Below are 21426 nucleotides of genomic sequence, written 5' to 3'. Positions count from 1 at the left end.
AAACTTTGAGGCAACATAGTGGCATGTGGTGAGACACACCCTTGCAACTTTCATACATTTGACGGTACGTATTTAACCTCACAGACTTTTTCAAAGAATACCTTTAACAGCCCACAACTATTGACACCTTGTGAATTTCTACATTTAGATGCCTTATCAGATATTCGGGAAATCGACATTCAAACAAAAAAAAAGTACATCTTTCGTGGTTTCTTCAGCAAATGCTAAATCCTGCTACAGACCTGAAAATGATTTCCCCGAAGCTTATAACATTTCACCAACTGTAATGGAATCAACTAGCGTTGACGAGGAAAAGCAAAGAGTATCAGGTGCATCCGATCTGATCCATGGGACAAGTAGTGAAGAAGATGAGATGTCACGTCAAGATCACAAATGGCTGTCTTTGAATAAATATAAAATTGATTTTATGGATTCTGTATGGACAGACCATTCAAATAATTGCAATATCTCTGAGCCAAGAAAACTAATTGTGAATCCTGATTTCCTACCAGAAAGAAATGAGTTTGAAGAGGGCAAGATACAGGTCTCAGGATATGTAACTGATGAACATACTTCACTTGAAATGCATTCTAATCTTTACAGTAAGAGCAAGAAAACGGACACCAATGTAAAAGAACACATTTCTTCTAAAACAGATAACAATGCTGTGGTTAAACCTTCAGGAATGTGTCCTCGCAAAAGAAATGTCCCTGCAGTTTATTTACTAAGAAATTCAATAGAAAACATCATCTCATAACCTATTATAGAAACGACAATGGCGAAAAGCCTTCTGTATGTGACGCTTGTAAAAAAGTTTGCTTATAAAAAAGTTTGTGACTCTTGTAAAAAAGTGTAATCTTAAAAAGCATGTTAGTACCCACACTGGAGAAAAAATTATAAATGTTCAGTTTCTGGAAGGGCTTTCACGAACAGCAGGAATTGCAGGAAGCATCGGATGTCAATTCATAAGTGAAATCAACCTGAAAATTACAGAATTAATTGTATATAATCCTGTATGGAACAACCTCGCATTCTTCGCAGAATTGAAATAATTTTTACTCAAAGTTGTTACATTTTTATTTTTAAGATTACCTCTTAAGATCATCTGCTCTTCGAATCATATTTAACAAAATATTTTTCAGACACTAATATTTTAAACTAGCCGCTTTTGGCAACCAGCCGCTTCGACAGTATTAATGATAGCTAAAATTCTCAATTAAATATCTTATGTAACTGGGTTTCGTAATAGCTTTCTCTACAAAATATTTTTAAGCTTCAGATTTTGATAGTTATATAATTCAGTCGTATTATTAAGTAGGTCTTAAACCGTTCTTTTCATTTTACTACTTATCTCTCTCTTTAATTTTCGGTCTGCGCCCATAAAATTTCAAATTAGAGGGAAAATGTTTAACTGCAATTAATATACAAACGTTTTTCACTGAAACCAGCCGTGTCTTTTTTCAAATATGAAAATTGTAAGTAGAGTCGTTCGGCACCAAAGTTCTATGTGCACTGCAGAATTATTTTCGAAATTGATATAATATCTTAAAGAATAATTCCACAAAACTTATTTTGATTCATCATAAAATTGAGTTTGTAGTTTATTTTTCAAAATAAATGATGTAAATAAAATTATTTTATTTTTTGAGTTAGAATATGTCCTTAACGAATAAAATTATAAAGTTTTTGACAGTCCTTTTGTCTTACAGAATCATATTCTACAAATACTCTTGACACTTTAAATTTTAGATAAATAAATAAACGTTTATATCGTCTGCGATCAAACCTGATCGATTTGAGAAGTTTTTATATATCAATTTTAGAACAATCAACATCTTCACATTCATAGACCAATTACTGTCGAAAAACCCTGCAGATGATTGGCATATCTTCTTTGAGACAATCGATGAATTGACCGAAAATCGACAGTTTTTGCAGAAAAGTGATATTAAAATTTTCATAAATTGGTCTGTTTTAGTGATTGATTTAGTTGAAGGGAGTTCAACAATTTTTATTTCAAATATTGATGTCACAAGAATATTTTGTTAAATATGATTTGAAGAACAGAGGACCTCTGTAAAAATTTAAAATTCGTAATTCATCGACGCATTTATTGACTCATGTTACATAAAATATAATTATTTCATTCATTTAGGACATTTTGTTATCCTATATATATTAAACCATGTTTGATGGAAATTAAAATGTTTTATTAAATTAATAATACAGATATTGTAAAAAATCGTAGAAAACGTTTCCTCCATTTAGTTCTAGAAAATATCATATTTCAAATTTTTTTTACTTCATACAGGCACGTGCTAAAAATTAGACTTTTATATATTTAACTAGCAGACCCGGCCACTCGTTGCTGTGGCTAAGGGTTTTGTTATATTACATAGTAGTAAACTATTCAAGGGAAACGGTAGGAGAACACCAGTCATGGGGACCACCATGCTTTTTTACACAGATGCCATTTGTAAAAAAACATGGGGACTTCCATGATTGATTTTTTACTACCGTTGATATTGAGCAAAAATCAATACAAAAAAATAAATTTAAATTTCTTTATTTTTTGTATTCAAGTTTGTAACAAATGAGTACATTACAAAGTTGTTAGTAAAAAACACGTAACACTTAAACTTATAAATGAGGTAGGTAGGGCAAATAGTTTTAAATCTTTGACAATAATGTTTATTATTTTGAATTTTAAATACTTTTAATTTCAATTTAATTTAGCACTAATCGGTGCACAATATTTTTGGTTAACCTGTCTTTAGCTAACACAAATAGATTTGACGGTTTTCCTACACATGAACATGCAACATATAGTTGCCCATGAGAAAAACATGGATTTTCCAAATCTAAACCACAAATGGACATTGTTTGGCCTTGAGACTTATTTATAGACATGGCAAAAGCTAAACGAATTGGAAACTGTAACCTTTTGAAGGGTATCGTAGATTCTGATGGTATCATCGGAATACGTGGCAACAGGACCATTTCTCCTTTAAACTTTCCAGTTAAAATGGTAGCTTCAAGTATATTTCCGATGATCTTTTTGATGACCAAACGCGTACCGTTGAATAATTGAGGTGGATTCAAATTACGCAGGAGAATAATAGGTGAACCAATCTTTAATCGAAGGTTATGGCATTCCAGGTATATCTAGTGAATTTAAAAATTCAATTGGAAAATTTACACTATCATTTTCATCAACAACAGTATCGATTGATTTAAAAGATATCAGATCGCCTGGTAACAACTGTTGTATTTGGAAGTTAATTTAGTCAACATCAATATTTTTGGCTGCCAAAATAGCCCGATCACTGAGCCAGTTATGATTCAAGTAATTACTCTGTATATCCGGAAAAATACTCTGAATCAATTCATTTTTTCCCTGAAGAACAGTGCATAAATTGTCTGGCAGTTTAATGCATTGCGTATTTGGTTGCAGTTCTATTTTACCGTTCCCAATATCTAGTAATTGTTTAGAAAATATTTGTGCTGATTGATCATTTTGCAATTGTGCGCACATGTTTATGGTCAATCGAAGTGTTTCAACACTTCGCCATAAGAATGATTGTTTTAAACATGCATTTTAATTAAAGATTGTTGAACAATGAAGCACTAATAATTAAAAAGCAAGAAGAATTCCACTGTATTACTTTTACTATAATATGAATTCAATTTATACTTCAGTCTAAATAACACGTGGTCGGCTATGCTAATACCAAAAATTGAAAAAGTAAGAACAATTGATTGTATTGCGTTTACTACGAAATAAATTTAACTTATACTTTAGCCTCAGCAATGCATAGTGGTTATGCCATTAAATTGTAGCTTATGTGAAACGTTGGTACTTTTAACACAGCGCCATCTGTTAGAATACTTACTCAATCCAGTCAACAGATACCGCCATCTGTTAGAATCGCTTGGAGCTAACAGATAATTGTGACTGTCAAATAATGAACAAATAATTTGTTCCTTCTTAGTATAAACCCTTTATGATGTATAATAAATCCTCTAACTTCAGTGATACAGATTCTGGCTTCCTCAGCTTAAAGGAAAGATTAATAAAAAAGTTCTATATTCCACACATGAAGTTGCCATGAGATTTATTCTGTCATTGATACATTTGTCTGTTGCAATAATTCAAAATTCATTTACAAAATGAAGTCAGTTTCAGAAACATTTATTAAATAATGATAAGCATTGTAGCTGAAGTGAATGATAGCTGAATTGATGATAGCTGACATAACTTGATACGTACATGCAGTTTATTAGTAAAGAAATGAAAAACTGAAACGATTATTGTAACCATTTTTTATTATCATATCTTCAATAATTTATATAAAAAAGATTAAATTTCATTTAGCATACAAAAGAGTTAATATTTTTTTATTATCCGATTAGAGGAACTTATTATTGGCTTGTTCTCTTACCTTTTTTACGATATCCTTAACAAAAGAAATAAAATCATTTATTTGAAAATTCAATGAAGGTAACAAATGTTATTGCCGTACAACATTTTTCTTAGTAAACAGTCAGATAAAGAATCGGAATTCATTCAAAACTAAAAGTAATAATTATTCGTGTGCACCTCCAAGTATTTTTCCAAACTTCTTTATAATAAAAAAACCAGAATTTTAGTATGTTATATTAATCAGTGATCCGTTAAAACGTTTGTAATTAATCATTTTCAAATAAAATATCTTATTTCTGAGAATTGCCACCGTGCACAGTAATACAAAATTCAAACATAAGATCGTGATACTTTATCCGTTGCAACGCATCAAATTTATTGTATGCCTTAAAAAATAATTGTGGAAAATGATATCTTATTCCTGAGAAACGTTTTCGGATAGGATCATAAATAATTCGAACATTCGGATTCGAAACGTAACGCAAATGCGTGAGTTTTTCTACGCCAGTTGGGGTAAGGCTATGCAGATTAGAAATTTTTAATTTCCTTTATTCTGTTTTATTTTAATTCAAAAGTACTTAAGAATGAATCTGAAAGATCGATTAATTAACAATGTTTAATTTTAAATGCATCAAACATTAAGAAAATAAATAGAATCATTTCAAATAATCAGCCGAAAAATCTTACGCCTAGCCTCATGACTGTTGGGAAAAAAAAACTGAAGCCGTACTCATTTGGCGGTGGGGAAAATAAAAAGATTTTTTGGCGGGAAAGTTAGTTTTTAATTAATAATTAAAATTCTAATTAAAAATTAAAAAAAGGGCTATCCTATATTTTAAGTTAGATCAAACTGCACACGGTGTGCAAATTTGATTAAAATCGGTTTAGTAGTTTAGGAGTCCATCGCGGACAAACAACGTGACACGTAATTTATATATATTAAGATTTGCAATAATAGTTGATTTAATTTTTAATTTGAACTTCTGTTAATTTGATGGCAACACGTTCATAAAAGTTAATTTTTTCCCATTGACGTGCTTGTGCACAATTAATTTTGTTTTTATTTTGTACAAAATATGTTGTTGAAGAATATGGTTAAAATATTTTTTTTTAATTCGTTAAAAATCGAAACTTAATTTATATGTTAAAACATTAGTATCATTAAAAAGATTAATTTTTTGAACTTCAATTTGATGTAAAAATCCACTTTGTGCTGTAATATTTTCTGAAGTTTTAAAAACCCAAAATGTCGTTACATTTTTAATTAACTAAAATTTTAATTGATTAAAAAATTACTCCAAGGTTAATACTTGCCAAATGTGGTAACTGTAGGTCGAATGGTCTGGTCTGTAGAACGCCAACACACATTTTGAGCTTTATTATAAGTATAGATAAAAGGAATTACATTTTAATCGATTAAGTCAGTCTCTAAAACTGACTGATTTATGAATATTTAAATATCCTTATTCAAGATAAACGGGTGATTTTAGAGCACTTCATAGACCGTTTCAAAGATGATACCTAATATTGTAAAAATGTTGACTGTTATTGTTGTTTTGACTTATTATAGTCAAAATTTCATAAATCGATCCTATTTGAAAGCAGTAAACAAAAAACTCCAATTAATTATTTAAAAGTACAAGTGTTAAGAATTGTCCGCAGAATAGGATTCCTTAGACCAAAGGACTGTTTAAAATGTCATAATTTTTTGAAGTATATTTATATACCGAAAAAAAAGTTTTATTTATGTCATTTAAATCCTTTTGAAAGTGAAACTAAAAACTAAATTTTATGAAGAATCCGAGAAATTTTTGTTGATTAATTCTTGAGATATCGCATAATTTATGAAAATTATTCTGCAGTACTCATATGGCTCGAATGCTGAACTACTCAGTTTTCAATTCTCATATTTAAAAAAAGATGAATAGTTTAAGTAAAAATCTTTTTATATTAATGACAGTTTAATCCATTCCACTTTAAATTAATAATAAAATTTTACGTTAGCTGAAATTAAATTAGAGAGATAGTACATTAAGACTTAACGTCTTTATAAAAGTATGAATGAATGATATGACTTTCATATTTTGAAGTTTAAAAATATTTTTATAAAGATATTATTAAAAGACAAGTTACATAAAATATTTAATTGAACATTTTAACTAGCATTAAAATGGGAGAACCGGCTGGTCGCCAAAGGCGGTGAGTACTTATAATAAACCTCAATGTGTGTGTGTGTTGGCGCTCTACCGGGTAGGCCATTTCAACTACAGTAACCAAATTTGGTACATTTATACCTTAGAGATCTGAAATGTGCACGTCCGAGCCACTTTTTGAAATTTCAATTAATTAAAAATTTAGCTAAGTTTTGAAGTTTTTCCGCTAAAAGTTACGAAAATATTACAACACATAATTTATTTTTATGTCATATTGAAGTTCAAAAAATAATCACTTCCATGATACTAATGTATTGAACTGTGGCGGATTGAGATGTGCGAGGATAGAACCCGGAACCTTGTGGTTTGCAGTCCAGTAAGATGAAAATGATACAAAAGCAATTGCTCGGGTAGCGTAGTTGTTAGCTGGCTTATAAGCTATTCACCACAGACCTATAAATTAAATTCCTATTTTTAAGGAATATTTAAAAATATAATTTAATCATATTTTCAACAGTTTATTTCGCAGAAGAATAAAAATAAAATTTAATCTGCACGAATAGGGCAAAAAAAAAATTTATCAACGTATTGCCATCACATTTACGAAAGATTTGATTAAAAAATAAGTTAAATACTACTGCAAATTAAATCTAGAAAAATATAATTTTCAGCACGTGACTGTAAGAAATGAAATTAATAGGAAATGTGATATTTTCTGAAAAAACAAATTCAAGACACATTTTTGTGTGATCATTTGCAATATCTGTATTATTAATTCAATAAATCAGCTTTATTTAAGGCAATCATGTTTTAATATGTACAGGATCTCCATTCAAATTCGGCCACAATGATTAATTTGTAAATCTTTAGTAATAGACATACAGTGGCTCAAAAAATTGAGAGTAGACCTTACTTTTACTTGATAAACCCGACATTCAATATAAATAAGACATTACCGGGAAGTGCAAACATTTTTTTTTACGCATAGCAAATGGTTTAATTTAGAGTAAAAATACAGAAAAATCAACGGAAAACTTCTAAATTGAAAAGTTTCAGAAGCATTTTAAATAAACATGCACAGAATTTTGCCTCAAAAAATGGAGAATACACCAATGAAATTCTTGTAATATCTCGCATAGAAAGAGTGTGTCAGTATTTAGTTGCATGCCTTTTGGATTTTATAATGGCCTCTAAACGTCGTGGTACCGATTCGACCCATTTTTGGGGGTATCGGAAGATATTTTACCCCATCCTTCTTGCAACACTTGTTTTAAATGGGTTTTGTTAAAAATTTTGTGTTTTTGGACCACTGCTTCGAGTGTGGTTCACAGATATTCAATGGTAATGATGTCGGGGTACTGTGGTGGTGTGTGCAACTGCTGTTTACAATGAAAAAGGCACCATATTTTGACGCTGCGTGCATTCTGTTTGGGGTCATTGTCCTACTGGAAAATGAAATTTCCACCTAAACCCAAATTTTTAGAACTTTCCTTTAGATTGCTGCAAAGTATATCCCTAGAAAACCATATCGTTTATAATGCCATCTATAAAAATTAAATTTCCTACCCCGGATGAAGCCATGCAACCTCATATCGTGACGGAGTCACCATCATGTTTAACTGTAAGATGTAAATTTTTTGGATCCAAAGCAGTATTAGGCTTTCTTCGTACAGTACGATGGCTGTCACTGTCAAAATGTTGAGTTTTCTTTCATTACTAAATATAGCTTTCTTCCAAAGGTTATTGATCTTCAATTGATGAGTTTTTGCGAACTTCAAATACTTTTTCTGAATTTGCAAGCTGATGAACGGTTTCTCTCTAACAATGTGACTTTTATATCCAGCTTCTCTAATGGCATTTCGTACAGATTCAGGACCTACACTTCTTCCTATGATTTGAAAAGTTTCTGCAACAAGTTGGTTGAACCATATAGTCGCAGCAATCTAAAGGAAAGTGTTAAAAATTTGAGTTTAGATGGAAATTCCATTTTCCAGAAGGACAACGACCCCAAACAGAATGCACGTAACGTCAAAATATGGTGTCTTTCTCATTGTAAACAACAGTTACACACACCACCACAGTACCCCGATATTAATACCATTGAATATCTGTGGACCACACTCGAAGCAGTGGTCCAAAAACACAAAATTAGAAACAAAACCCATTTAAAACAAGTGTTGCAAGAAGAATAGGGTAAAATATCTTCAGATACCACCAAAAATGGGTCGAATCGGTACCATGACGTTTAGAGGCCATTTTAAGAGCCAAAACACATGCAACTTAGTAGTGACACTTCGTTTCTATGCATGATATTACAAAAAGTTTATTGGTGTATTCTCAATTTTTTGAGGCAAAATTGTACATATGTTTATTTAAAATGCTTCTGAAACTTTTCAATTTAGAAGTTTTTCGTTGATTTTTCTTTATTTTTACTCTAAATTAAACCATTTGTTATGTGTACAAATAAAAACGTTTTTGCACTTTCCGGTAATAAGTTATTTGCTTTGAAAGCCGGATTTATCAAGTAAAATTAAGGTGTACTCTCAATTTTTTGAGCCACTGTATATCCTCTGCTCTGTGAATCGTATTTAACAAAATATTCTTGAGACACTAAAATTTTAAATAGTAAGAGTTGCACTTCAATAAACTAAATCAATCACTGAACCTGACCAATTTATGAAAATTTCAATATCCCTTTTCTACAAAAATAGGGGATTTTAGATCACTTCATCGAATGTCTCATAGAAGACAATTATCTCCCAGAGTTTCTCAAGAGAGACTCGCTTAGATTATAAAAATGTTGATTGTTCTAGCACATCATAGCATAAGCCCTTTATAATAGTACGAGTGAATTTATGACAATCAAAATTTGAAGCTTAAAGATATTTTGCTGATGAAGCTATTAAATGACATTACATAAAATATTTAATTGAAAATTTTAGGGAGAATTAAGATTGGAGAACCGGACGGTCGCCAAAGGCGGCAAGTTTGATAATATAGAAAGATTTGTATTGATTAATGCAGCCTAGTTATATCTGGATACAGGTTTGAGGAATTAAATATTTTATATTACACATTTTTGTGATTCTTCAAACAATTAGAATTGAAATTTAGGGAAAATAAAAGATTGTATCGATTTTGAGTTGAATACGAAATCAGTAAAATGGAATTGTTTTTTTTATGATTTTGAATTAAATCGAAACAAAAATATTATTGCCACATAATGGATAAGAATACTGATTGAATAATATAGAATGCTGTAGATTTTGTATATAATTTGCGTCCCTTACTTTGATTGCACGTTAATATTTTGTATAAATAAAGTCATTAAATTCAGATACATTTTGATGATACAAAATATTTTAAGTAACAATTTATTTGTTCATCGATAAACATTATTTTGGATTTAAAAATAATATAAAATAATAATCTGATTTTGGATGAGAATAGAATCTATTGATTACTTTCGGGAATTCAAATTTTCCATTTATATAGCATGATGTAAAATATGGTTTGATTCCTTACGTCAATAATTCAGTTTCAGCATAAATTAATAGCAGGAATCGTTTTTTTTCCTCATTATCCGAAAGCCGAAGAAAGCCAGCTGTTATTAAAAACTACGAATGCCCATTCATATAAAAGGGAATATTCAAACCTAAAGATTTTACATTTGATTCAATAATTCACAGTTAACATTATAAATATCACAATAAAGTAATCCCTTTATTATGTTAATAATGTTGAATTCTCGACAGATTGTTACATGAACCTTCAGAAGAAACTTGGATGAATGATCTTATTCTAGGTAATTTGGTTTCGATGTATATTTATTCAAGCAAATTATCCGGCCTTATTATAATCTCTGTTTAAAAACTAAGCTTTTGTCTTCACTGATTCAAGAAGACCCTGCATCATAAAATGCAGATTATATTTCATTAGTACGGAGTTTGATAGTGACACATTAGTGGTTTAGAAAAGTCACATATTTTGTAATTAACCCCTCCCAGAAATATTTAATTATAAAAAAATGTGCATAAAAAACGTTTATTTTATAATTCCTTCATTAAATACAATTATATTATTGATATGAATATAAATTCAATTACTTAAGTTAATATTTGAGACTTTTTTCAAAAGCCTCTGACTCCGCATTACCTCCTAGTTTCGCAAAAATCAGAATTTTTACTCCAGGCACTCTCTTAAGCTTCTTTATTTCAGGGCACTTTAATTTTTGTCTTATTTTTTAAGGACACTGAAGCCTTTAATCTGTAGCTATAATGAAACAAAATTAAAGAGAGATTAAAGAAATGGCGTTCATGCCATCCAAATTCTTCTGTGTGCTCGTTGCATCTTACAACAATTGAATACACATTCGAGTACTCTCTCTCTCTCACACACACACACACACACACACACACACACACACACACACACACACACACACACACAGGCTTAATCATTAGCTTCACAAGCTTCTTGATAAAGAAAATGACAGCCTTTATGAAAATACAATCGTCTGAACCTTTGAAATGGTATTTTTGAAATTAAACATCGACAGATTCAGAAACAGTCATCAGAGGAGAACTTGCCATATCATGCATTCAATTTAACTGGAAGGGAATTATTAAATGATTTGGATGCAGAAATAAATAATTATAGACTTGAGCAATCATCTAAAGAGTGAAAACGCTTGTTTCTTTGTCCTCAGAATAGTGAAACACATGTAACATGTTTCAGTACTTTTGAGCTGTTGATCTCCTGCAAAAAGAAGTGTTAATTAATAGTTAAATCTACAACCGAAGTTGGATGATAGATTTCACTTTATTTTAAATTTGGTCAAGTAATTCTAAAATTAACAATATAAATCGAAAATATCTGTAGCTATACAACTATCAAATCTTAATTTTACCTTCAGAATTAATTTGTATTCATGTTCAATATTCTTTAATTCCTCAAGCATGTGTAATATTTGTGTACTGTAATTAATAACATATCAAACATATTTTTTTAGAATGGAAATAGTTTGTGCTAATAAGTCAATTATATGTATATATTTGTGTGTGTATGTGTAATCGGTGATGCACCCCTCCAATTGCAGCCTGGTAAACACCATTTTTCATTCCTTCGTCTCCTTTATCACTTCTGGAAATATACACATGATTCGGAACGCAGCAAAATATCAAAATCGAATCTTTAATACATATGTAAAAAAAGTGAGATTTAAAATAAAATCTATTCTTTCTCAAAGCATATAGAGATTTTTGGGGCTTCTGATGCAAGCTTTTGAAAGATATTATTCTGATATTTAAAATAAATTTCAGATGCATTGTTTAATTATTAAAAAAATGAAGTAACAGATATTTTACAGAAGGAAGCATTAATTTGAAATGAAATAAAAAAGAAACAAATAAAATCAGTATACTGTATTGATAACAAAAATAATAAAAGCTGTTTAAATTTGTGACATTCATGAAAAATTTAATATAAACAAGATCGACAATTTTGAAAAATATGCTGGATGTTTCTTCTCTTTTTTTTTTTTTGATGAGAAAATTATAGTTAAATATTTATATGACTTATCCACATCCTATAAGTAGTAAGTAAAATTTCCAAACTACGGCATCTGCAAAATTTCCAGTTTGAAAGAACCATACAGTTGTTCTGTATTATGTATAAAAAATTCCTGTTGTAGAATTGGGTTCCATATTCAGCATTAAATTCTTGTTAAAACTTCCACGAAGCTGTCATTCATTTATATTCATTATGCTTGCAGTGAATGGTGTCTTCAACAGAAGAATACTGTGCTGTTTGTACGCGAGTATTTGAACACATCGGAATATTATTACTTATTATTGAATTTGCTTCTTGATTCCTCTAATTGCCTCATTAAAATTCTAAATATCTAAAACATTCAAACGCGGGTTAGCCGTTTAAGCATCATTTTTTTTAAACTTTAATACTTCGTTTATTTCATATTTTTTTAGAATTTTTCATTTTTATAATGTTACGGAAAATCACACACTAAAAACTTTTACCCGGATTTGAATCCTATACATTCGATAAGATGAAATGCAGAGGATTCAGTTTAATAATTAAAGATGTATATGTTAAATATTGAAAATTTGGCCAGGAATTTATTAGTTATAAAATAGTTTTTAATTTAGATGGATATTAAAGTAATACTTTCTCTTACATTTACTTGAAATAAAAAAAAAACATTTGATAGAAATTTATTTAATATTGTTGAGTGTATGTTGAAGTATTTAATGGATAAAACTTTAGCGCTAGGAATGAAATACTACAGAACTAAAAGAACTTCACTTAAAATCTTCGAAATCATTTCAGAAAATTTTAATTTTTATCCTTTTTTTGAAGTATTTTGAAGCGGACGAAACAGTATAAATTATGATTATTTATTTTCATGTAATGAATAAAAAATCTCCTTCTTAAAAAAAAAAAAAACGTTGAATATCTTTTGTTTCCGGCATTCATTTAAGAATATTTATTTCTTTATTATACTAAATTAAGTATTCTTTGAAAAGAAATTAATTTTCAATACTTAACAGTATGGTGATTATGTAAAATAAATAAACAGGTTATGCTCGTTTTTTTTCAAACTATTTTCTATATTTTAAACAAATCTATATTGAATGGTCCTCTTAATTTCGAAAGAGCTCAAATGGCGTGGAACTGATTTATAATCGTTAACAAAAATTTCGCTTGCTTAATATTTGAAATAGAAACGTTCAATGGGATAAAGATGAAATGGTTGGAGGAATTAATTCCAGATTTCATTTTAATGATATTATATTTCTTCTCAGTCGTCTTCAAAAATAATTCTTCATACGCAGTGTGATTACCGAAACCTATATAAATTAAATAATCATAAATATGCATAGAAAATATTTTTATCGACACAAAATACAAAGATAATGGAATCGTTTCTGATGGGCCACGAGGAGCAGAGTCAGAACAATCCTAATTTGATCGTATTGTAAAATATTAATTTAAATATTTTTTAATGAATGTCATTGAAATTGAAAGCTGTTCATAGCTATATGGTCAACGGAGAGAATATAATCATAGAAAAGATTTTTAATAAAATGTACTGAAATGTAAATTCTTATTTCATAGACATGTATATTTCAATTTTGAAATCTTATCCTTTTATTTTGATCTTGTTAATATCTTCTGTCACATACTTACACATCATAGGACTTTTGAATGTCCAAAGGAATAATGACAATACATTCACAATCAGAAATTCGAATCAACTTCAGGGTTCAGATTAAAAAGTCTTCCATCAAACATGCCCTCTACAATAACTATGCTCTAATACTGGAATTTTAAATCATATTTTTTATTTTAACTTAATTGATTTCCAGATAAAAGTAATTCAAAAAATAAAATAGATAATTACGTAAAGATAAGATTGATTTGAAATACCAGGTTTCGTGTTCTTTATTAAAATCGAACACAGAATTTAAATTCAGAACTAAAGACTCTAGCATGTTACTTAATAAACGATCAATTCATTATTTATTCAAGTTTTGAATCTACTTCAACTGTAGAAAGAGCTGGGAAGTATAAAATCTCATCACAACGCCTACATTATTAAACTACTAAAGAAACAGAAATTCCAGTTTCTTCTCTTCAATAATAGTTTATTATACATTTTTGATCAGGCAGAATTTTATTTAAATTGAAAATTAATGGATCAATACCGTTGCAAACGTTGCGGAAATATAGTGACACGAGGTGAGGATCACCCTTGCTATTTTCACACGAAATTTGACTACAAGTATTCACCACAACAGCCTGTAGAATCGGATGGTTTTTCAGACCAGATCCGTGCAACAACTGATGTAGAAAGTCAAATGCAAATGGCAATGTTTAAAGAACGATAAAAATAATTTCATATACTCTCTAGAATGTGTTATCAACAAAGCAATTTCAGATTGTAAAAATATTTCTGGAACAGCAAATTTGATTGCGAATCCTGATCTCCCATCAGGAAGTAATGAGCCGAAAAATGGCAAAAGGCAAGTATCGGAGGGTGAGACTAATGAATATATTTCACCCGAAGTGCACTCTCAAGGTCACAATAAGAACAAGAGAATGGCTGTCTACTTGAAGGAAGTTAATTCTACCAAAGAGGTTGACAATGCCGTGGCTGGACCTTCGGGAATGAGTCCTCATGAGAAGAAATTTTCTTGCAGTTTATGTTCTAAGGAATTCAATTATAAATATAATCTCTACAGACATTATCTAACCCACACTGGCGACAAACCCTTCAAGTGCTATGTATGCAATAAACAATTCTCTCAGAAAGTAAATCTCGACGCACATTACAAAATCCACACTGGCGAAAAACCTTATGCTTGTGATATATGCGAAAAAAAATTTAACAGTAAACACAATCGCGACACTCATCATCGAATCCACACCGGTGACAGACCTTTCTTGTGCGACGTTTGTAATGAAGGTTTTTCTCAAAAGGTTCATCTTATTAGACATAAAAATAGGAAGCACACTGCAGAACGGAATGCCTTTTAAATGTCCCGCTTGTGAAATGTCTTTCACAAACAGCAGCGAATGCATAAAATATAACAAGAAAGGGCACGAGTGAAATCGATTTGCATAGCATGGAAAAAATTGTTTTACTTTAGTATAAAAATACTTCCAATTCATTATAGAGTTGAAAAATTATAATTGTTATAATTTTATATTTAAAATTTCTTTAGCAATTTTACTATTTTGACGAAGAACATTTCTTGATTTTAAACATATAAGCTATTACATTTTTAATTGGGTACGGACGATGAAAATATGATTTTCTGATCAAATGACTTTTTATTAAAATATCTATTGTTTTTAATTTTGTATCTTTTCTCGTAGTTTTTGATCCTAATCATTAAATCTTAGTAAACCAAAAATACATGTGTCAGCTCCCACAGATACGACAATCATTTTTCCTTATTTCTGTTTTATATCATAAATTACATATTTCTAAATGTAATGATGTTCACTTGTAACTGTCCAGCTATCCCGAGTATTTGAGTAAAAATTTAAATGCGAACTAAGTACTAGTTTTAGTTAATTGTACGCATTATGGTTTTTTAACTCAACAAAAATGTTTGGATTTGAATAATAATTGTAATAATCAACTGCAACATTGTGATTTTGAATTGGTGTAAGCAGTATAGTTTGTAACTTGATGTTTAATTAAAAATTAACTTTGTATTTTTCCAAATGGAAAATATACACAAAATGTAAATTTTATTATAAATATTAATAACGAATTTCACAAAGAATACCTTTCTTTATGTATTAAAATCATGTTCGATAAGTGATATTTAATGCACTTTTGTAATTAGTTTAATAAATATTTCTATATTATATATTAAATTCCAATGTCTTTATATTTTTTATTCCTGTTTAAAGAAATTCTGCTGAAATTTCATGTTGAATGGTTCAAATGTAAAGTATATTTTTATGAAAAGTTTTGATTATGTTTTTTTACAAATAATTAATGTTTCATTTCGAATCATGCGGGACTAGAAAGTATTTAAATGTACTCATTTTTAATACTGCTGCCTTTTATTGTAATATAATCTTATCTTGTTTCAAAGACTATTTTTTTGTGTGGATGTGCCGAGGGATCTGATCTTCAATAGTTTCTTCAATGGGGTAATGAATTGTCATGTCTGCGAATCATTTCCTGGAGATGAATTGAATGGTTTTCATGAATTAACTTGAAAGTCGTTTAAGCATCGTTTGAATTTCGTGCAGCGTATTATTAATACAATAGTTGCAATGATAAAGTGATCACAGGAAAATAAATAAAGGATAACCACTCGAATGTGCACAGCGTATCTTCACTTGTCTCGTTCTATGTGCTTTCTATTCTTAATCCAAGATTCTGATTATGCACCATATCGAAGCTATCCGAATTAGAAAAAGATATAATAACTACATAACGGAAATTGAAGATATCAAATCAAATATAGGTGAATATATGCAGGACTTTACGCGAGCTTCGTGTAATGAAAATGAGGATGAGAGGCAGTCTTATGAAAATTGCAAGACAAAGACAATTAGAATTTATATCCGTTTCCTGATTGTAAAATATGTTTACTAGAAGTATTTGACGAAGTAGGTATGACATATAATAAATTTGGACTCATACTGACAAAAATTCTAGACTTTATTTTAAGTGAAAAGACTTTTTGCTATATTTTTTTTTATTTAGGTACCGATTAACAAGTCTATATTAAATTTAAACTAAAATATGTTGATATTTTAAAATTAAAAGCTGTTTGCGTTTTTAAACTTTAAGAATTTTAGTTAAATATTGATGCTAAAATCTATAATCTAGTGAATTCAATGTTAGTTAACATATCCGTACGTTTTAAAATAACTAACATAATTGTCAATATATCAATAATCGGATTTAGGAAATCATTAATAACTGTTTCTTTGACGGTTTAAGTGTTTCTAAATTTCATTCAAATTTATCTTTACCATGCACAAAAAGGAGTTCTACTATTTATTCAGTCATGTTATAAGAATGTTAATATCTACCTGTTGAAACTTGCGTGAGGTGCAAATAATTTTCAATAACGCACCTTTCAAACAATTTATGTGGAAAAATAGGCTTATTGATTCCACCTGCATTAAAAGAGATGACCGGAATTTTTATCGGCATTGCATTCGATGACATTACGATTCACTTCTGAAAGTTGATTCCGCTAAAATATCGCCTGTTTGTTGGAATCTGCTACAAGTTCTATCTAATAAAAAAAGTCTTCCCTCTAAAATGACAAAATTATAAAAGAGGGGAGTAGTTCACTTGGTCATTCTCTGTAGAGTGTCTCTCTCATCAGTTTTTCTGTGATTTCCAGTGTAGAACATTTCAACCACATTATCTTTCCGAGAAGGGGTATTAAATTTCTAATCGATTCGTCATTAGAATAGCTCATTTATTAAACTTCTGATAGGAAGATTAGTCACTAAAATTCCTAAATTGTCTAATCAAATGATAATGCAATTAAAGGGCAGAGAAAATTCCAGTTAATAAAAGGGAATGCAAACACGGATTCCGCATGTTCATATTTTTCTCATCTTACGAAAACTCGCGCACTAAAAGATTCCAATCCGGTGTTGAATTCAATACCTTCGAAGGACATTCAGAGGAGAACCATATTTTGTAACAAAATATGTATGTGTAAAATATGAATGTTTTGTTTAGGATTTTACTAGTTATAAAATAGCCTTAACTTTTGATAAATATTAAATTATCGCTTTCTCTTACTGTTACATGAAATAATTTTTTTTGATAGAAATTTAGTTAACATCGTAGAGTAGATGTTGAAGTATTTAATGGATAAAGCTTTAGCGCTAGGAATGAAATACTACAGAACTAAAAGAACTTCACTTGGAATCTCCGAAATCATTCCGGAAAATTTTAAATTTTATCCTTTTTTTTTTTTTTTGAAGAATTTTGAAGCGGACGAAACAATATAAATTATGATTTTATTTAAGTTTTAGGTATATTAATTTGATTAGATTAGTTTTTGAAGTTTTAGCGGTCGGAATCAAATTCTACAAAACTAAAGAAAAAATTTCATCTCTCTTTACTTAGAATTTGGGAGATTAATTCAGGAAATGTTTTCTTTTTACCTCTTTATGAGGTATTTTCAAGAAGATAAAATTACAAACATTATGTTTTTATTTTCATAAAATGAATACCAGATTTAATTTTCTTGAAAATATGCTGAATCATCTTTGTTTGTCTCAAACAATTGGCATTTATATAAGAATATTTACTACCTTATTTATACTAAATAAATATTCTTCCAAAAAATATGAATTTTCCTTACTTAACAGCATAGTGAGTGTGTTAAATAAATAACAAGATTTTGCTCATTTTTTTAAAAATATCTTCTTTACTTTAAACAGGTCTATATTGGCACAATATAAATAATATATCAGAATGGATCTCTGTATTTAGAATAGTCAAATGACTTGAAACAGACTTACAATCATTATCAAAATTTACGCATTTACGCTTGTGAAATATTTGAAATGGAAATTATCAAAGGGATAAAGATAAAAGGATTGAAGGATTTATTTCCAGATTTCATTTTATTGTTATTATATTTCTTTTCAGTCTCGTTCCAAAATATTCCATCATACACAATCTGATTACTGAAGTATATCTTAAAAGTAAATAATTATAAATATGCTTTTAAAACGTTTTTGAGCGGAAGAAAATAAAATGGAAACGGAACCGTTCCTTATAGGTCAAAAGGAGAAGAAAAAAATCTTAATTTCTTCATATGCAAAATTTAATAAATTATTCTTTAAAAGAATCTATTGTATTTTAAACCATTTCATAGCTATTTATGTAGTTGTAGTAGTTCATTCTGAACACGTAGTATCTGTTTTTAATAAAATTCGATGAAATAGTCAATTTTTATTTCATAGACATGTGTAATTCTATTTTGAAATCTTATTCTTTTATTTGCGTCTTATAATATCATCCTTCACATTATTAAAATTCAAAGGATTTTTGATGCCCAAATGAGTAATGAAAATGCACTCAAAGTAATGAATTCGAATCGACTGTAGAAATCAGGTAAAAACAAATCTTCAATTAACCATGTCTTAATCTCTTAGACACCTTAAATCTGTTTTAGAATATCTGAATCATATTTTTATGCTAACTTTATTCGTTTGCAAATTTAGAAACATCAAAGGATGTAGATAATTGAATAAAACCTAAGACTGATTTTAAATATCAAATCACGATTATTTCTTCAGTAGAATCGAACCCAGGATTTATTTAATAAACGATTAATTCATAACTCATTTAAGTTTTGAATCTATTTTTACTATAAAAAGAGCGAAATTAAAAAACTCAGCGGAATTTAAACAACTGCTAAAGAAACAGAAACCTTAATTCCTTCTATTCAGTATTAGTTGATTAAGCATTCTTGGTATGACAGAATTTTGTTTCAATTGAAAATTAATGGATAAATACCGTTGCAAACCTTGCGGCAGTATACTGACACATGGTGTGAATCAACCTTGCTTCTTTCACAAGAAGTATTCACTACAAAGGCCAGGAGAATCCGATAAAGACTATGATGAAATGAAAGAGAAATCTACAGAAAATTCGAATGATAATTCTGGGTCTTTTAGTCGATATGCCCGGGGAAAAAAATAAATAAAAAAATAAAAGTAAAAAATTTGAAGTCATGAGTTTGTTGCTGTTTCAAATTAATGAAAAAGGCGAATGAATCGCTTTACTTCACGGAAAACTAGGGTAGGACTTCTGCAGAGAGCTGCATTACACAACTAAGAAATTCTTATGATATTTCATATTTTAAACCCTTTTCGAAGTTCAAACTAAAGAAATTGCATCGTTTGTAGTTTCTTCATTAAATATTGAATCTTATTCGGGACCTGAAAACGATCATCGCGAAGTTTAATAAAAAACGATAATTATCACTGGATCATGTGTTGTTGACATTCATAGACAAAGTGGATCAGGTGTATCAGATCCTATGCTTGCAATGGCTGGTGAAGAATATAAAACGTCTCTTGAAAAGGGAAAATGGCAGACATTGAATAACAACAAAAAGAATTTTATGGATTCTCTAGAATGTGTTATCAGAAAATCACATTCAGATAATAATAATATTTCTGGAACTTCGAATTCGACTAAGAATCTTGATCCCCCATCAGGAATCAAGGAGCCAAGAAATGGCAAAATACATGCTTCATATGGTGAAAATGATGAACACATCCCACCCGAAGTACTCTCTCAGGTCAAGAGAAGAACAAGAGGCTCAATAAGAACAAGAAAATGGCTACCTACCTAAAGGAACCTATCTCTACAAATGAGGACGATACTTCTGTTTTTAGACTTTCCGAAATGTGTCCTCACAAAAAGAAATTTCCTTGCAGTTAATGTCCTAAGAAATTCAGTAGGAAAGATCATCTAATCAATCACTATCAAACACACATTGGTTAGAATCTCTTTGTGTGTAATATATGTAATAAACAATTCTCTCAGAAAAGTCATCGTGATCGGACAAGACCCACACTGCCGAAAAACCATTTGTATGTGATATATGTGGGAAAAATGTAATCAGGAAGGAAATCTCAACAGACATTATCGATACCACATTGGTGATAAGCCTTTTGTGTCTGATGTCTGTGAAAAGGCTTTTGTTCTAAATGATAGTCTTAAGAAACATATGTTGGGCCACACTGGAGAAAAACCTTATAAATGTCCAGTTTGTGGAAAGACATTCACGAGAAGCAAGTGCAATTCGCATCGCAGGAGAAAGCACGAGTGAAAGAAATCAGCAAATTACGGAAATAATTATTTTCGTCTTCTATGAAACTTTTTTCATTCTTAATCGAAGTGAATGTATCTGAAGCTAAAATTGTTACAACTTCATTTTTAAAATTACTGTATCAATTTTAGTAACGGACGATTCATATTTCTTGATATCAAACCTATAAGCTGTTATTATTTTATTAATAACTGACGATGATAATATATATTCAATTCAAATGCATTTATATCAGAGAGTTTTAACATTGTTTTTAACTTTTTAATAGCTTTCAATCCTTGTGAAAATTTTAATTACTTTTTAATAAAAACACGAGTCCAGCTCGCTTCCATTATTCAACTATTCCTTGTTTTCGATTTAATTCAAATTTCAAAATTACCGGATTCAATAATATTTATTGTTTAATTTCTCATTTTTCAAACTTTTTTGGAAAAGATTATTTTAACTTGGTACTAAGATGGCATTTAATGGTGCGTTTTAC

At 29.5% G+C, this 21426-nt stretch overlaps 1 protein-coding gene across 1 annotated transcript; it reads left to right on the top strand.

The window, feature by feature from the left end:
• Window positions 1–148: 148 nt before the first annotated feature.
• LOC129972050 (zinc finger protein 226-like) lies at window positions 149–20465 on the top strand. The gene is made up of 3 exons (XM_056086031.1): window positions 149–602; window positions 14507–15041; window positions 20120–20465. Exons 1-3 carry the CDS (start codon window positions 149–151, stop codon window positions 20463–20465), a joined length of 1335 nt encoding a protein of 444 aa, XP_055942006.1.
• The last annotated feature ends 961 nt before the right edge of the window (window positions 20466–21426 follow it).

The sequence above is a fragment of the Argiope bruennichi genome, chromosome 6 (genome assembly GCF_947563725.1).
Source record: "Argiope bruennichi chromosome 6, qqArgBrue1.1, whole genome shotgun sequence".
NCBI lineage: Eukaryota > Metazoa > Arthropoda > Arachnida > Araneae > Araneidae > Argiope > Argiope bruennichi.
This window is presented reverse-complemented; position numbering and strand designations above follow the sequence as displayed.

Excerpts from the sequence above, each read along its gene's own strand:
- LOC129972050 (XM_056086031.1), top strand. The coding sequence starts at position 149 with ATGCCTTATCAGATATTCGGGAAATCGACATTCAAACAAAAAAAAAGT. Across the intron at positions 603-14,506 it reads AATGCATTCTAATCTTTACA|AATGTGTTATCAACAAAGCA; the intron begins GTAAGAGCAAGA and ends TATACTCTCTAG. Across the intron at positions 15,042-20,119 it reads ACCGGTGACAGACCTTTCTT|ACAAAGTGGATCAGGTGTAT; the intron begins GTGCGACGTTTG and ends TGACATTCATAG.